This window comes from Cnephaeus nilssonii (genome assembly GCF_951640355.1).
Source record: "Cnephaeus nilssonii genome assembly, chromosome: 1".
NCBI classification, from domain to species: domain Eukaryota; kingdom Metazoa; phylum Chordata; class Mammalia; order Chiroptera; family Vespertilionidae; genus Cnephaeus; species Cnephaeus nilssonii.
Genome location: NC_137072.1, coordinates 42,447,979 through 42,461,181, shown reverse-complemented (window position 1 = coordinate 42,461,181; position 13,203 = coordinate 42,447,979). Strand labels below are relative to the sequence as shown.

General features: G+C 41.5%; 1 protein-coding gene across 1 annotated transcript in view; it reads left to right on the top strand.

Moving 5' to 3' along the window:
- The window catches only part of EGF (epidermal growth factor), a gene marked incomplete at both ends in the record, with an annotated part of 89,203 nt that overhangs the window by 19,749 nt on the left and 56,251 nt on the right, over positions 1 to 13,203 (top strand). The window contains 4 exons of the mRNA XM_079776920.1: positions 3,278 to 3,477; positions 5,466 to 5,647; positions 6,051 to 6,278; positions 7,878 to 8,080. Coding sequence (XP_079633046.1) covers positions 3,278 to 3,477; positions 5,466 to 5,647; positions 6,051 to 6,278; positions 7,878 to 8,080 — 813 coding nt within the window. The remainder of the gene's footprint in view (positions 1 to 3,277; positions 3,478 to 5,465; positions 5,648 to 6,050; positions 6,279 to 7,877; positions 8,081 to 13,203) is intronic.

Here is a 13,203-nt window from a genome sequence, read left to right as displayed (position 1 = left end):
TTTGATTTTCTACGCACTTTCCTCTGGCCCAACTGCACCCAAAATAAATGCCGAAGGGTCTTGACATGCGAAATTTAGCTGTTCAAACATGCACGCCCTGCCGACATTCAAATCCCCACACGTACCACACCGATGTTTATAGTCGTTGACAGGCCTGAAGAAACACGACTTGCTTATCGTTTCCAGCGGTGGTAGAGAATAATGACTATTTCACCAAGCCTAATTCCCGTCTTTCATTTTTTTTAGATCACAACAGGCCCTTCGTCTCTCTGGGTCTAGTTACATTTCATGTCGACAAATATTCAGCCCAGGCCCTGGTTTACATAAAAATGATGTTGACAGTGTAGGGGAAATGAACGGTGTTTTGAGGGAAGTGGAATTAGAATCAGTTACATAAATAGAATAAAGATTGTAACATCTTGACATAGGACAACCCAGACCAAGGCAGGAAAGAGCACTGGATTGGGACGGTGGTATCTGGGTCCTAATTCCAACTCCACCAACTAGCCGGGATTTGGGGAAACGTTAAATTTCCTCATCTGAACTAGATCGATGATCTCCAAATTCACCGAGATGTAAGAATCACCTGGAGTGTCTATTCACAAAATAGATTCTTAGCTCTCAGCCCAGCCCCACTGAACTAGACTCTCAAGGGAAGGGATCTTCAAAAGACACACACACACACACACACACACACACACACACACACACACACACACACAGTACCCTGTGGGACTCTTCTAAAGAAATGAGTTGGGGAAACACTAGATTAGGTAACAACTAGGATCTTCCAGTTCTAAGAGACTATGATAAAGCCTGCATGCCATCATTCACAGTGAATAGAAAAAATCTGAGGGTAAAATTTGTTAATTCATACTTAATATTTTATAAATATTCTTTATTTGTTTTTTGAAATGTTACTGATGTTAATGCTGTGTTTTGTGTTTTATGGATCTAAGTATTCTTCAGATTTCTTTTTTCTCTTTTGATTATTGGCAGTCAAATATTGCCTGGCTAGCTCATGGTGTTTTATTAAAGGTAAATGAGGTCAGGAGGTGAAAGCCTGTTGTTATTATTATTGTTGTTGTTAGTAACATAACTACCATAGGCTAGATTGCGCTTTTATGAATTTGATAGATCTGCTAGTATCTTTGGTAAAAGCCCAGACAAATTAATAAAACACACTTATTTCTTAATTAATTAATTAAAAAATCTAAGTGCCTATTATGTACCAAGAAAGCATTATGTTATGTTCTTACTGAAATCTTTAGAGTGCCTTTCCTTTCTCCTTTATTTTTAACCTGGAAATCTCCCGTTTAGTTATACTTTTAAATGAATAAAATGTTTTCTTGATCTCATCAATGTAAGAATGAAATTTGAAATTAACAATATGTGTTGGGGACATTTATTTAGTTTATAGAGAATACATGGTGCACATTTCAAAGAGCGGACTCCACAGCAGTCTGTGGCCCACAGATGAGCTCTTGGTTTCGGGTGCCTTTCCCTGTTGTCTTCCCTTTCTCCATGACACATTGCTACAGGAGAGGGGAGCTATGCCAACGCTCTAGTCCACGGGTTCAAATCTGAACCGTGAGAATAAGCAATGATGAATCACACTTGTGTAGTGCTCCACAATTAATGAAATATTTCGACATCATAATTTTACTTCTTTCCCCAATAACCCTCTGATATAGGCAGTGAGGTCCCGTGAGAAGTCCAGAGAAGCATATGGAACCAGGACTGGAAACCAGGCCTGCTGGCTCTCGATCCAATGCATTTCTTCTATGATTTCTTTGATTCTACAGCTGGAGTGGCAATGTAGCCTGGGCTCCCCTACGCCTCTGTGTGGAGAGCCTTGGGTTGTGGAAAAGATACAAGAAGGGTGATTTGAGCTAATTCTCTTAGACACTTTGCCGGCACTATTTCAAGTAAATGTTTTCTGAGTAAAATGTCATTAATTCATCATCTTGTCTAATCTTTGGGACAAGAAGTACATATATTGTGTCACGTAAATGTATTACAGTCTAATGTGAAAACAGATTGGAGTAAGCCCGGCAGGGAAGGAAGGATACGTTAGCATCATCTCCAATCCCCACTCATCCCAGTGGCTGCATAGTTACCTAAAGGCCTGGGGTGGCAGGAGCCTCCCCACCCTCAGGAAGAGACCAAGGAGACTGGCCTGGCTGCAGGAGAGGAAATGGTCCCCGGCAGCATCTTAAGCATCAAAGGCAAGCATTCCTTGGAGTCAGCCAGTAATTTAGGCTGAGGTTTCCAGAGGTCTCAGGTTCTCAGGCAGGTGTTATGTACCTGGGAGTCAGAGTGGGTAGGTGGCCATCCCCTGAAATATTACAGGGCCCCAGGTATAGGGTTAGGGAGCATGGCAAAGCCCTGCAGGGATCAAGACATCCAGTGAGGTGCACCACCCAGATTTAGCAAATAAAGACCTAGGGCACCCAGTTAAATTCAAATTCCAGGTAAATAGTGAATAAGTATTTAGTGTATGTCCTCCCCCCCCCCCCCCCAGTGTATATGCAATTCAAATTTAATTGAGCATCCTGGGTTTTATGTGGCGATGCCAACAGAGACAAATATTCCAGCCCTTTCACAGGACAGCATTTCAGTTTTTCCTGCTTCCACTTAACACCTCTAGTTTTCACCACCTTCTTCCATGTCATTACTCTGAAGGCTCTGTTCACATATAAGACTGGCGGGGGGGGGGGGGGGGGGGGCATTGAGGTAGAAAATGATAATATCTATAATACTATTTCCAATTTATATAATTACAATTTACATTCATATAGACCTTTTGCATAGCAGAATACAGTAGATTGTTCCTTTTTTTAAAACATAAAATGTCATTTTATATATAAGAGAAGAAAGTGCTTTTCTCTTCAAATAGTTCTTTTTTCATAATTTGGCAATGTTCATTGTTTATAATCAATTTGTGGAGAAGATAACTTACAAAATTAATTGTGAACATATATATATATATAAATGCTTTATATAATATTCTTTTTTTAGGTATTTGAAAGTAATTTACTTTCCATTTTGTTCGTCCTCTTCCTCTTTTTTTGTAATTTCTTTATTGATTAAGGTATTACATATATGGCTTATCCCCCCATTGCCCCCCACCCCGCTATAATATTCTTATTTAAAATATAGAACCTGGAATAAAAAATTAATAATACTCGTGTTAGTTGTCATGGGGAAGTATTATGTCTACATCCGATAAAATATTATTGAAAATGCACAGTTTGGTTTCTTTCTTCCCACTCAGGTCCTGCACCCTTCTTAATTTTCTCTCATGGAAATAGTATCTTTAGGATTGACCTGGAAGGAACCAATCATGAGAAATTGGTGACAGATGCGGGTGTATCAGTGATCATGGACTTTCATTACAATAAAGAAAGAATCTATTGGATAGATCCAGAAAGACAACTTTTGCAAAGAGTTTTTCTGAATGGGACAAGGCAAGAGGTAAAGTACCAATTCCTAAGGTATTGAGGGACTTTTGTATAGGCTGACAAATATGATATAGTTAATTAGTAACGTATAGATAAATGAAAATCACATTATAGTTCATATGTGTGCCTAACATTTGTAGGTATTTATTTAATCTGCATCTGGGGCGTATTATTGAATAAGCCCATACAATTCAGAAGCTCCCCAAAGTAGAAAGTGAGGATGTCAATGTATTTTGAAAATATGTCAGTTTATTAAGTCAGGTCACCATTTTATGGTAAAAACGTATTATTTATATGACTCTTTTTTACTCCCGCGGTTTTCAACTGGGGCAATTTTGCCCCTTAGGGGATATTTGTCAATGTCTGGAAACATTTCTGGTTGTCACAATTGGATTGGGGAGGAGGGAGGATGTGCTACTGGCATCTAGTGGGCAGAGGCCAGGGATGCTGCTAAACATCCTACAACAACACGCAGGACAGTCCCCACAACTAATATTCTCCGGCCCCAAACATCGATCGTGTTGAGGTTGAGAAACCCTGTTTCATCGTCTAAAATCTTTGTTGAGGGTTTTGGCACCTGACATCTAGGAAGAAAAACTTTTTTCTTTGTATTCTCAAGGTGTTTGCACTCTGGAAAAAAAATAAAGCAGATAGATAGAAAGCATTTTGCTTCAAGTACTTACAAAAGATCTTTAATCTTTCTTTTTAACTGGTAGAACCCTTACATGAGTCCCAGGAGGAATGTCCTCTCTCTTCCTGGGAGATAGATTACAGAGAGCGCGTGACTAGAGAAACCTTAAGCATTTATTCCCAGCACAAAGTGCCCACTGTTTTGTGTGTGGGGGGGTGTTTTTCTTAAACCAAACCTTCTCTCTCCAATTATTCTTAAAAGCTTCAATTAGTTGCTAATCTGTTTTATCACATCTTTAATACTTGCTAATCTCGCTTTTAACAAGGATGGCTACTCATTCTCCAGCCATCTGTAGAATTGTTTGCAAAATCTTAAATCTAAGAATCTGGAGAATTTCCTGTCACAGAATAGGAAATAAGTTAATCAGCTGTGAATTTATGTCAAGTCATTAGGAAAGGATTGGCTTGATGCCTAAAATCCACTATTATATTCCCTCCTTTGGGTTAAAACATTGTTTATAAAGGACACCTGTTAAAATGTAAACAATTTACCTGGTTGAGCTATATATTCATCTATTAGCAATTGGTTCAATGGTTGGATCAGATTACTCTGTTTAAGATATAGGAATAGAACAGGCTCATGAGAATGTCTGATCCCTGTCCAAATGTGTTCAGTGAGGTCCAGTCAGTAGCTGGAAATCAGCAATGATGGGAATATTTACACCATGGAAATCTGCAACCTTCTCCCCACCTTCCACCCTCCACCCTGCAAGAAGACCTGTTTACCTGCACACACTGGAATGAGGAGATAATAGAGGTTTTTGTTGGGCTGTTTTTTAAATGACAGAGCAGGGAACACTGCCCAGGAGACATAAAGAAAGAGAAGCCTTGCTCCTCAGGTCATGGGGTCAGAGTGCAAGGGCACTGGGATTGTAGGAAGGGAGGGGCCTGATGGAGGAGGAGGGGCCAGAAGAAAAGTGGGGCCCTAATGAAAAATTCGTCTATTTTAGAGCTCTGTGCACAGACTCCAAGGGAATCCTGCCAGAGTTTGGTAAAGCTTGGACTTGAATTCAAGTGAGAATCTGAAAAGTTCCATTAGCAAGTGGAACTGAGTAAACTGTCTTTAAGGTAGCATAGAAATTCCACTGTTACTACAGTTACAGATACCATGCCCAGAAGTAAGCATATGGTGGGTTGACTGCTGCATCAAAACAATGGCATTGTAGCTGTGATTATTTTATCATTAAAGTATTTGGGGAATGCACAAAAATGACAAGTACTTAAAAGAACAGGCTCTTCTACATAAAAGAAAAACAATTTTGTTGAGAATGGAGGATTATTAATAATAATTTTGAAATTTGATTTTTACAGAGAGTATGCAATATAGAGAAAAATGTTTCAGGAATGGCAATAAATTGGATAAAGGAAGAACTTATTTGGTCAAATCAACAGGAAGGAACCATTACAGTCACAGATATGAAAGGAAACAATTCCCGTGTTCTCCTAAGCACCTTAAAATATCCTGCAAACGTAGCAGTCGATCCAGTAGAAAGGTAAATTCTGCTGTTTTCAGACGCAGAGATATATTTCAAAATCTGATGAAAATTCATAGGATCACAGCATTTTGACTCAAAGGGACCTCCTCATTGAGATCATGGCCCTCTTTTATGATACAGAATCACCCTTTCCCATAGGCCACTTGCTGGATTTGAACCACAGTGACTCCCTGTACAAACAGCACTCCTGACGACCATGGCTTCCTGCCGTAGAAGCATAATTCTCCTCCAACCTGAAATCCCATGGAAAGTTCAAGGACTCCTGTTGAATTACATTTTTATTCAAAATAGTCAAGTTTGTCCTGTGCAGACACCTGGGGACCGTGCACACACTGGGAGAGTTGACCATTTAAGTAACTTTACACTCAGTTATGTGTCTAATTCATGTGTTCGCCCCCAGGTTCATATTTTGGTCTTCAGAGGTGGCCGGCAGCCTTCACAGAGCAGATATCAAAGGTGTGGAAGTGAAGGTTCTGCTCGAGACATCAGAGAAAATAACAGCTATGTCACTGGATGTGCTTGATAAACGGCTCTTTTGGATTCAGTACAACAGAGAAGGAAGCAATTCTCTCATTTGTTCCTGTGATTATGATGGAGGTTCTGTCCATTTCAGCAAACACCTTGCACAGTAAGTTTTGCTTCTGGTGTGAAATAAAACAATTGCCATTTGAAATTCGTGTGATAAATTAATTTTACTTTTGCCAGTTAAGCCGATACTATGGTGGTTTAGCGCAGATTTTGGAGTCTTGAACTCAAGTTTCAGATTTACAATTTATTAGACAAGTCACTTTGGGCAGGTATGTGACTTCTCTTGTCCTCAGTTTCCTTTAATATGGGGATAATAATAGTACTTATTTCTTGGGGATATTGTGAAAGTTAAGAAACACAAATAAAAATAAATAACAGAGTGTCCTAATATATAAAAACCCAGGGTCCATAATGTCCAAAACAACCGAAGGCTTGACCAACCGGAAGTCAGTCCTGCAGTCAGTGCTGGGTTGCTATGGCAACCCAGCACTGACTGCCCAAGGGGCTGCGGATCCAGACCGGAGGAGGCCTAGAGAGAGAAGCAGGGTCTGATCTGTAGTCTCCGTGACAGCTGTTGATCAACCTTTGCCTTTCTCTTTCTCTCCGGGCCTCTGAGGGGCTGCTGATCAGCCCTGCTTCTCTGATCAGACCCAGAGATAGGTCCGGAGATGCTGACTGGCATAGAAACTGACCAATCAGAACCAAATTGGCTAGCAGGGGAGGGCAGTTGAAGGGCGAGATCAGGCTTGCAGGGGAGGGCAGTTAGGGGCAATCAGGCAGGCAGAGGCAGTTAGGGGTGATTAGGTTGGCAGGAGAGGGCAGTTGGGGGTGAGTTCAGGCCTGCAGGGGAGGGCAGTTAGGGTCAATCAGGCAGGCAGAGGCAGTTAGGGGTGATCAGGCCAGCAGGGGAGAGCAGTTGGGGGCAAGATCAGGCTGGCAGGGGCGATCAGTTGGGGATGAGATCAGGCTGGCAGGGGAGGGCAGTTAGGGGAGATCAGGTTGGTAGGGGAGGGCAGTTAGGGGTGATCAGGTAGGCAGGCAGAGGGGTTAGGGGCAATCAGGCGTGCAGGCAGGTGAGTGGTTAGGAGCCAGTGGTCCCAGATTGAGAGAGGGATGTCCGACTGCCGGTTTAGGCCCGATATCGGGCCTAAACCGGCAATCGGACATCCTCCAAGGGATTCCCGGTTGGAAAGGGTGCAGGCTGGGCTGAGGGAATCCCCCTCCATGCATGAATTTCATGCACCAGGCCACTAGTTTGGCATATAAGTTTTCACATGTTGGTTATAGTTATTCTTTTTGGAATTTTTATGTCATGCAGTTATAAAGTTATACACGTTTGATTTGTTATCTTGCCAATAACTGGCCTCCCCGCTTTTGGAAAGAGGCAGAAATTAGTCATGTGTGAAATGGACAAAACCAGAAGTCCAGTCCTACCCTGTTCCTATTTTCTTCCCTATTTTATATCCATCACACTTACGTGCTGATTTGCAAAAGAATGAGACCATGAATCTGGAGCTAGAAATTATACCCCATTAATTCAGATTATGACTACATATATAAAATTTTAAGCTCAATATCTGTTTCTAAACCTAACAGAAAAATAATTGAAAAGGTAGGTGATTGAAATTCAGACAATAAATTGAAATGAAGTGAAACTTTAATAAGCCCAGGAACAAATGTTTTTTCTGTTGTGTTTTAGGCACAATTTGTTTGCAATGTCCCTTTTTGGAGACCGTATCTTCTACTCAACATGGAGAAAGAAGACAATTTGGATAGCTAACAAACACACTGGGAGGGATATGGTTCGGATTAACCTCAACTCATCATTTGCACCACCTGGTGGCATTAAAGTAGTACACCCACTTGCACAGCCCAAGGCCGAGCGTGATACTTGGATGTCTGGTGAGTCATCTCTGATCTTGAACAAGGTCTGGTACTTAGTTACTCCCTATCCAGACACTAAGCATTTATCCTTGATTTCTCCCACTGCCTCACCCCCAATTTCCCATCTACCTCCAAGACCTTCCCACCACTTCTCTCCTCTACTGCCATCATCATGGTCCAGACAACCAGCACTTCTGGCCCACAGTCGTAGCCACTCAGCTAATCTTCCTATTTTTCTCTCTTGCCTTTAAATAGTTAATCTGACCCATTTGCTTAAAATCCTTCAAAAGCTTCCCTTTTCATTTAGATTGAAAGGTAACGATTTAACAGGCCTGTCAATATTTGACCACCCTGATCTAGCATGTTCTTTCCTCTTCCCCTGCTTGGAATCCAACACAGGTCTTTCCAGAGTTTCTCAGAATGCCCGGCTCCTTCATGCCTTTACACATTTGCAGTCACTCTTCTCTCTGCCTAGAATTCTCTTCAGTTAAATGTCATGTCCTCAGATAGGCCTTCTCCGGGCATCCAATCAAAGTGGGCCCCTCATCTCTTATTTTTTTTCTCAGTAAGCACTTTATTGAACTCATTGCAAGGTGTAATTACATATTACTTTTCTTTCTTTTTTATTTTCCTCCCACTTTATTATAAATATGCAGGCAGAGATCATTTTATATATTTGTTTGTTTGTTTAAACAACCCTATATTCAGTGGTTATTTATTTATTTATATCTTTATTTATTTATAAAGAATTGTAAATGTTAATAAAATGAATAGATTGACTGAATCTAGTAACAGCCAGAAATTTCTATTTTTAAATGAAGTCTTCTCCCTTTGAATTCTTTAGCATGTACTTTTTTCTTAAGGTAAGCTCCTCAATATAGCTTAAATGCAACAAAAATGATGTTACACTAACATTTGCTTTATGTAAATGTCTTATTTTAAGAAGGTTTTCAAAGATATTTAATTTTATCCTCAAGTAGCCTTGTGCGGTTTTGAAGCAGAGGTGGAATTGCTTGTTTTCTCTTCTTCCTGTTGGATGCCACTGGGTTTGGGTAACCGTGTGGGAAATGGTGGGGACCATGAGTCCCTGACACAATTAGTGGATAAAAGTGTTCATACCCGCCGGGGACGCAGCTCCCGAGGGGCGCTCTGGAGAACTGAACAGGGGGACAGGCACGAGATTCCTGAAGGAAGGCTATAATCTAGGGGAAACGGACATGATTATTTCTCATGCCCTCAAGAAGGTAACCAATAGTGTGAATGCTTTTATCTGATTTTTTTAAAAAAAAACATAGCTAGAAACTTTACTTTAACTTTTGTAATGACTATGCTTTCAATGCAAGTAATGAGAAATTGCCAAGAATAAAATAAGTCCCAAGTGATGAAGCACTTATTCAAATAAGATATTTTTTAAAAACCTGATTGACTTGAATTTACAAAACAAGAATCGTGGGAAACAATTCAATTCTGGATGGCAGCACAACACGGAATAGCAAACGGCCTAGTGGCGGCATTATGAAATAGATGGTGACCATATGCCAGATGTGTTCCAGGGGAAATTTTGACTCAAGCTGTCTTCCAGTTCATTGCCTCAGTGGTGATGACTCACAACAAAATGAGAACCAACCACTACTCTGACTGGATAAGTAGCACTGCGTTTCATTCATAATGGTTAGAGATGTGCCTATCTCATCCTCATCACCGCCTCTCACATTTATATGTTGCCTCATAGTTTCCAAAGCATTTTCATGGGCATTATCTTATTGATTTGTCACAGCAACATTGTGAGACAGAAAGGCCAGCAATTATTGTACTCATTTCATAACTGAGAAATCTAAAGCCTAGAGAAATAGAGTGACTTTTCCCAGGATTGCACAGCTTGTTAGTGATGGAGCTGGGACCGCTTCCTGGTGGTCGGTCTGTGAGGTTGGTGTTTTTTCTCCCATCAACAAACACGTGAGCTCTTCAGAGTCCTTCACTATTACTCAGCTTCCTTGATAAGGAGTTTAAATAGGATAGTTGAAAGCATGAATTTTAAAAGAAAACCTATAATGATTCATTACGTAATGGCTTTAAACAACGTGGCAAATAATAGAATTTGGCTGGGAAGCCACTGTCAGCGGCAGAGTTACAGGCAAACCTGGAATCTGGGAGGCAATGGGCAGGGGCGATACTGGCTCCAGTTATTGACCAAAGGATGTAATCCACGTGGGCTCCACGTGCTGAGGACTTCTGATTTCAAGAGCACTGTGACGCCGGCCATTATGAAATAGGTTGAAATTGTTTTCGTGTCTTGTAGAGCAGGAATGCTTCACCTGGGATTTAGAGTCTGTGAATCTCTTGATTGTACTTGTTAGATGAAATATGCAGTTGTCCCCTAGGGATATGGTAGACAACTTTCATCAGATTCTCCAAATGCCCGATATCCTTCACGTTTACAAACACTCCCCTCGAGGATGGCTAGTTCCTGCTGGATAAGAGCCTTACAACGGCAGCTCCTCTGCCGAGGGGGCCGTGGTAGTACTTGGGTTGCGAGGCACTTTGCAGTGAGACTACTTCAACAAGCAGGTAACTGGTAAACAAACGCCTAAACTACCGCTTAGCGAAACCTTCTACAAAACACTAGCTCTGCGGGACTTAATGAAGGTATTTGGGGGAAAAACATTTCAGGGTCAAATAATTTAGACAGACTGTGTTAAAGAAAGTTAAACAGGTTGGTTTTTCCTCAAGTGGTTTCTCGGAACCACTCACCTGGTTAGGCGCATTGTTCATCTCTAAGGCAGGGGCCCTCAAACCTTTTAAACAGGGGGCCAGTTCACTGTCCCTCAGACCGTTGGAGGGCCGGACTATAGTTTAAAAAAAAACTATGAACAAATTCCTATGCACACTGCACATATCTTATTTTGAAGTAAAGAAAACAAAACGGCAGAAACACCCGCATGTGGCCCGCGGGCCGTAGTTTGAGGATGCCTGCTCTAAGGTGATACAAACTGGCGTTTTCCTACTTTATTTCCTGGGCACCAGCCCACTTGACTACCAACGTATTTCTGGCTCAGACCTCTTTCTTAAGATCTAAACCTTTTTATTTTTTCAAAGACTGAGGCATGGTGAAAGTCAAGCTGCAAAGGTCCACGGCAGAGCTAAGCTGCAGAGAAAAGTGATTAAGAACGTTGGGGATTTATTCAGAATATACAGAAGAGAGCAGCCCGGTGAGGACTGTAGTCTGACTGGGACCAGGGTGCGGCTCCCAAAGCCAAAGTCCGGGTGTCTCCAGGAAGCCTCATGTGTGGGTTTAAACAAGGCCCGGGCTTGTGAATGTGTATCGCTTGTTAGCAAAGAGCTCCATGCAGCCGGCTGCTGAGCCAAGTGTCCATGGTCCAGCCACAGTTTCACTGTCCGGCTGGTTTCCTAAGGATTCTGACCAGTTTCCTGAGCGTGGTCACTCAGGTCCCTCCTCGGGGCCATGCCTGCTTGCCCACTGTCCCCTCCGAGCTCAGGTCCTGCAGTGGACATGTCGTTTGTACACATTCAGGCTCAGCGAACATCGAGGCCCCGATGTATGGCTGCCTTCTGAGCATTTCTACTTGAATTTCTTGCAAGTGCTTCAGGCGCAAAGAACATAACTGGCTTACACGTCCCTTCTCCTCAGCTCCTCTCCAACTCACTTTGATATTATCTACCATTTTATAGATGTTGTCTTATTTATTTTGGGAAAGCTTGTAATTCAACATACTATCTATCGGTGGTTTTTTGGTGATTAAATGTTTCAGTTTGCGTGGATGGCGGGGCCAAATCTCATTTCTTTCTAAAAAAAAAATTTTTCCCCCATTTCAGGAACTCAGAAAATCTCTGACTCTGCTTTCTCTCTTACACACACACACACACACATACACTTCTCCCTGGTTGTTGGAAAACAGACACAGAATTGAACCACACTTTTGTTGTCAGAATTAAATTGATTAGGCAACAGTGCTCTCCTGGCTGCCTCGACAGACACCCATACTAGTTGGTGTATAAATCTCAGAGACAGTGTGAAAACTTTTTTGTATACAATCTGAATACATTATTTTATTATTATTATTTTTAATATTTTTATTAATTTCAGAGAGGAAGGGAGAGGGAGAGAGATGTAGAAACATCAATGATGAGAGAGAATCATCGATCGGCTGCCTCTGGCACACTCCACACTGGGGATCGAGCCCGCAACCCAGGCATGCGCTCCTGGCTAGAATCGAACCTGGGACCCTTCAGTCCACAGGCCAACGCTCTATCCACTGAGCCAAACCAGCTAGGGCCTGAATACATTATTTTAAACTCAACTTCTGGGGATGTTGCAGCTAGTTTTACTGCTCACAGACATAATTTTTTAAAAATATGTATTTTATTGATTTTCCACAGAGAGGAAGGGTGAGGGACAGAGAGTTAGAAACATCGATGAGAGAGAAACATTGATCAGCTGCCTCCTGCACACCCCCTACTGGGGATGTGCCCGCAACCAAGGTACATGCCCTTGACCGGAATCGAACCTGGGACCCTTCAGTCCGCAGGCCGATGCTCTATCCACTGAGTCAAACTGGTCAGGGCAGACATAATTTTTTTAAAAGGTGCTAATACTTTTGCTTTCTTCTGTATTCCTTTAAATGTAGATTCCAGTTTTAAGCTCTTGAGAGTTTCAAAAACAAATCCTTTGGAAAATGAAGGGTATCTATCATCAACACAGTGCAAATTACTTTACAATCATTCCATGCACAAAATATTACTGAATTTCCTTAATTCTGAGAGTTCATGAAGAAGAATTTCCTCCACCTGCAAGTGCACCTGCCTAGGGAAGAGATTAGTGTAGCTAAAACTGCCCCGGTGAGATGCTGATCCATCTTGATTACGTTATTGCTGGAGTGTCTACTGTAAACCCTGGGTTATTTGGAGACCTTTAGAAAAGAATCATCCTAGATATGTGCGTATTTTTCCACATTTTAAAAATAATTTTATTGTGGTAAAATACATATAACATAAGATTTACCATCTTAGCCATTTTAAGTGTATAGTTCAGTGGCATCAAGTACACTCACATAGTTATACAACCATCACTACCATCCATCCCCATAACATTTCATCTTATAAAACTGAAACTATATCCATTA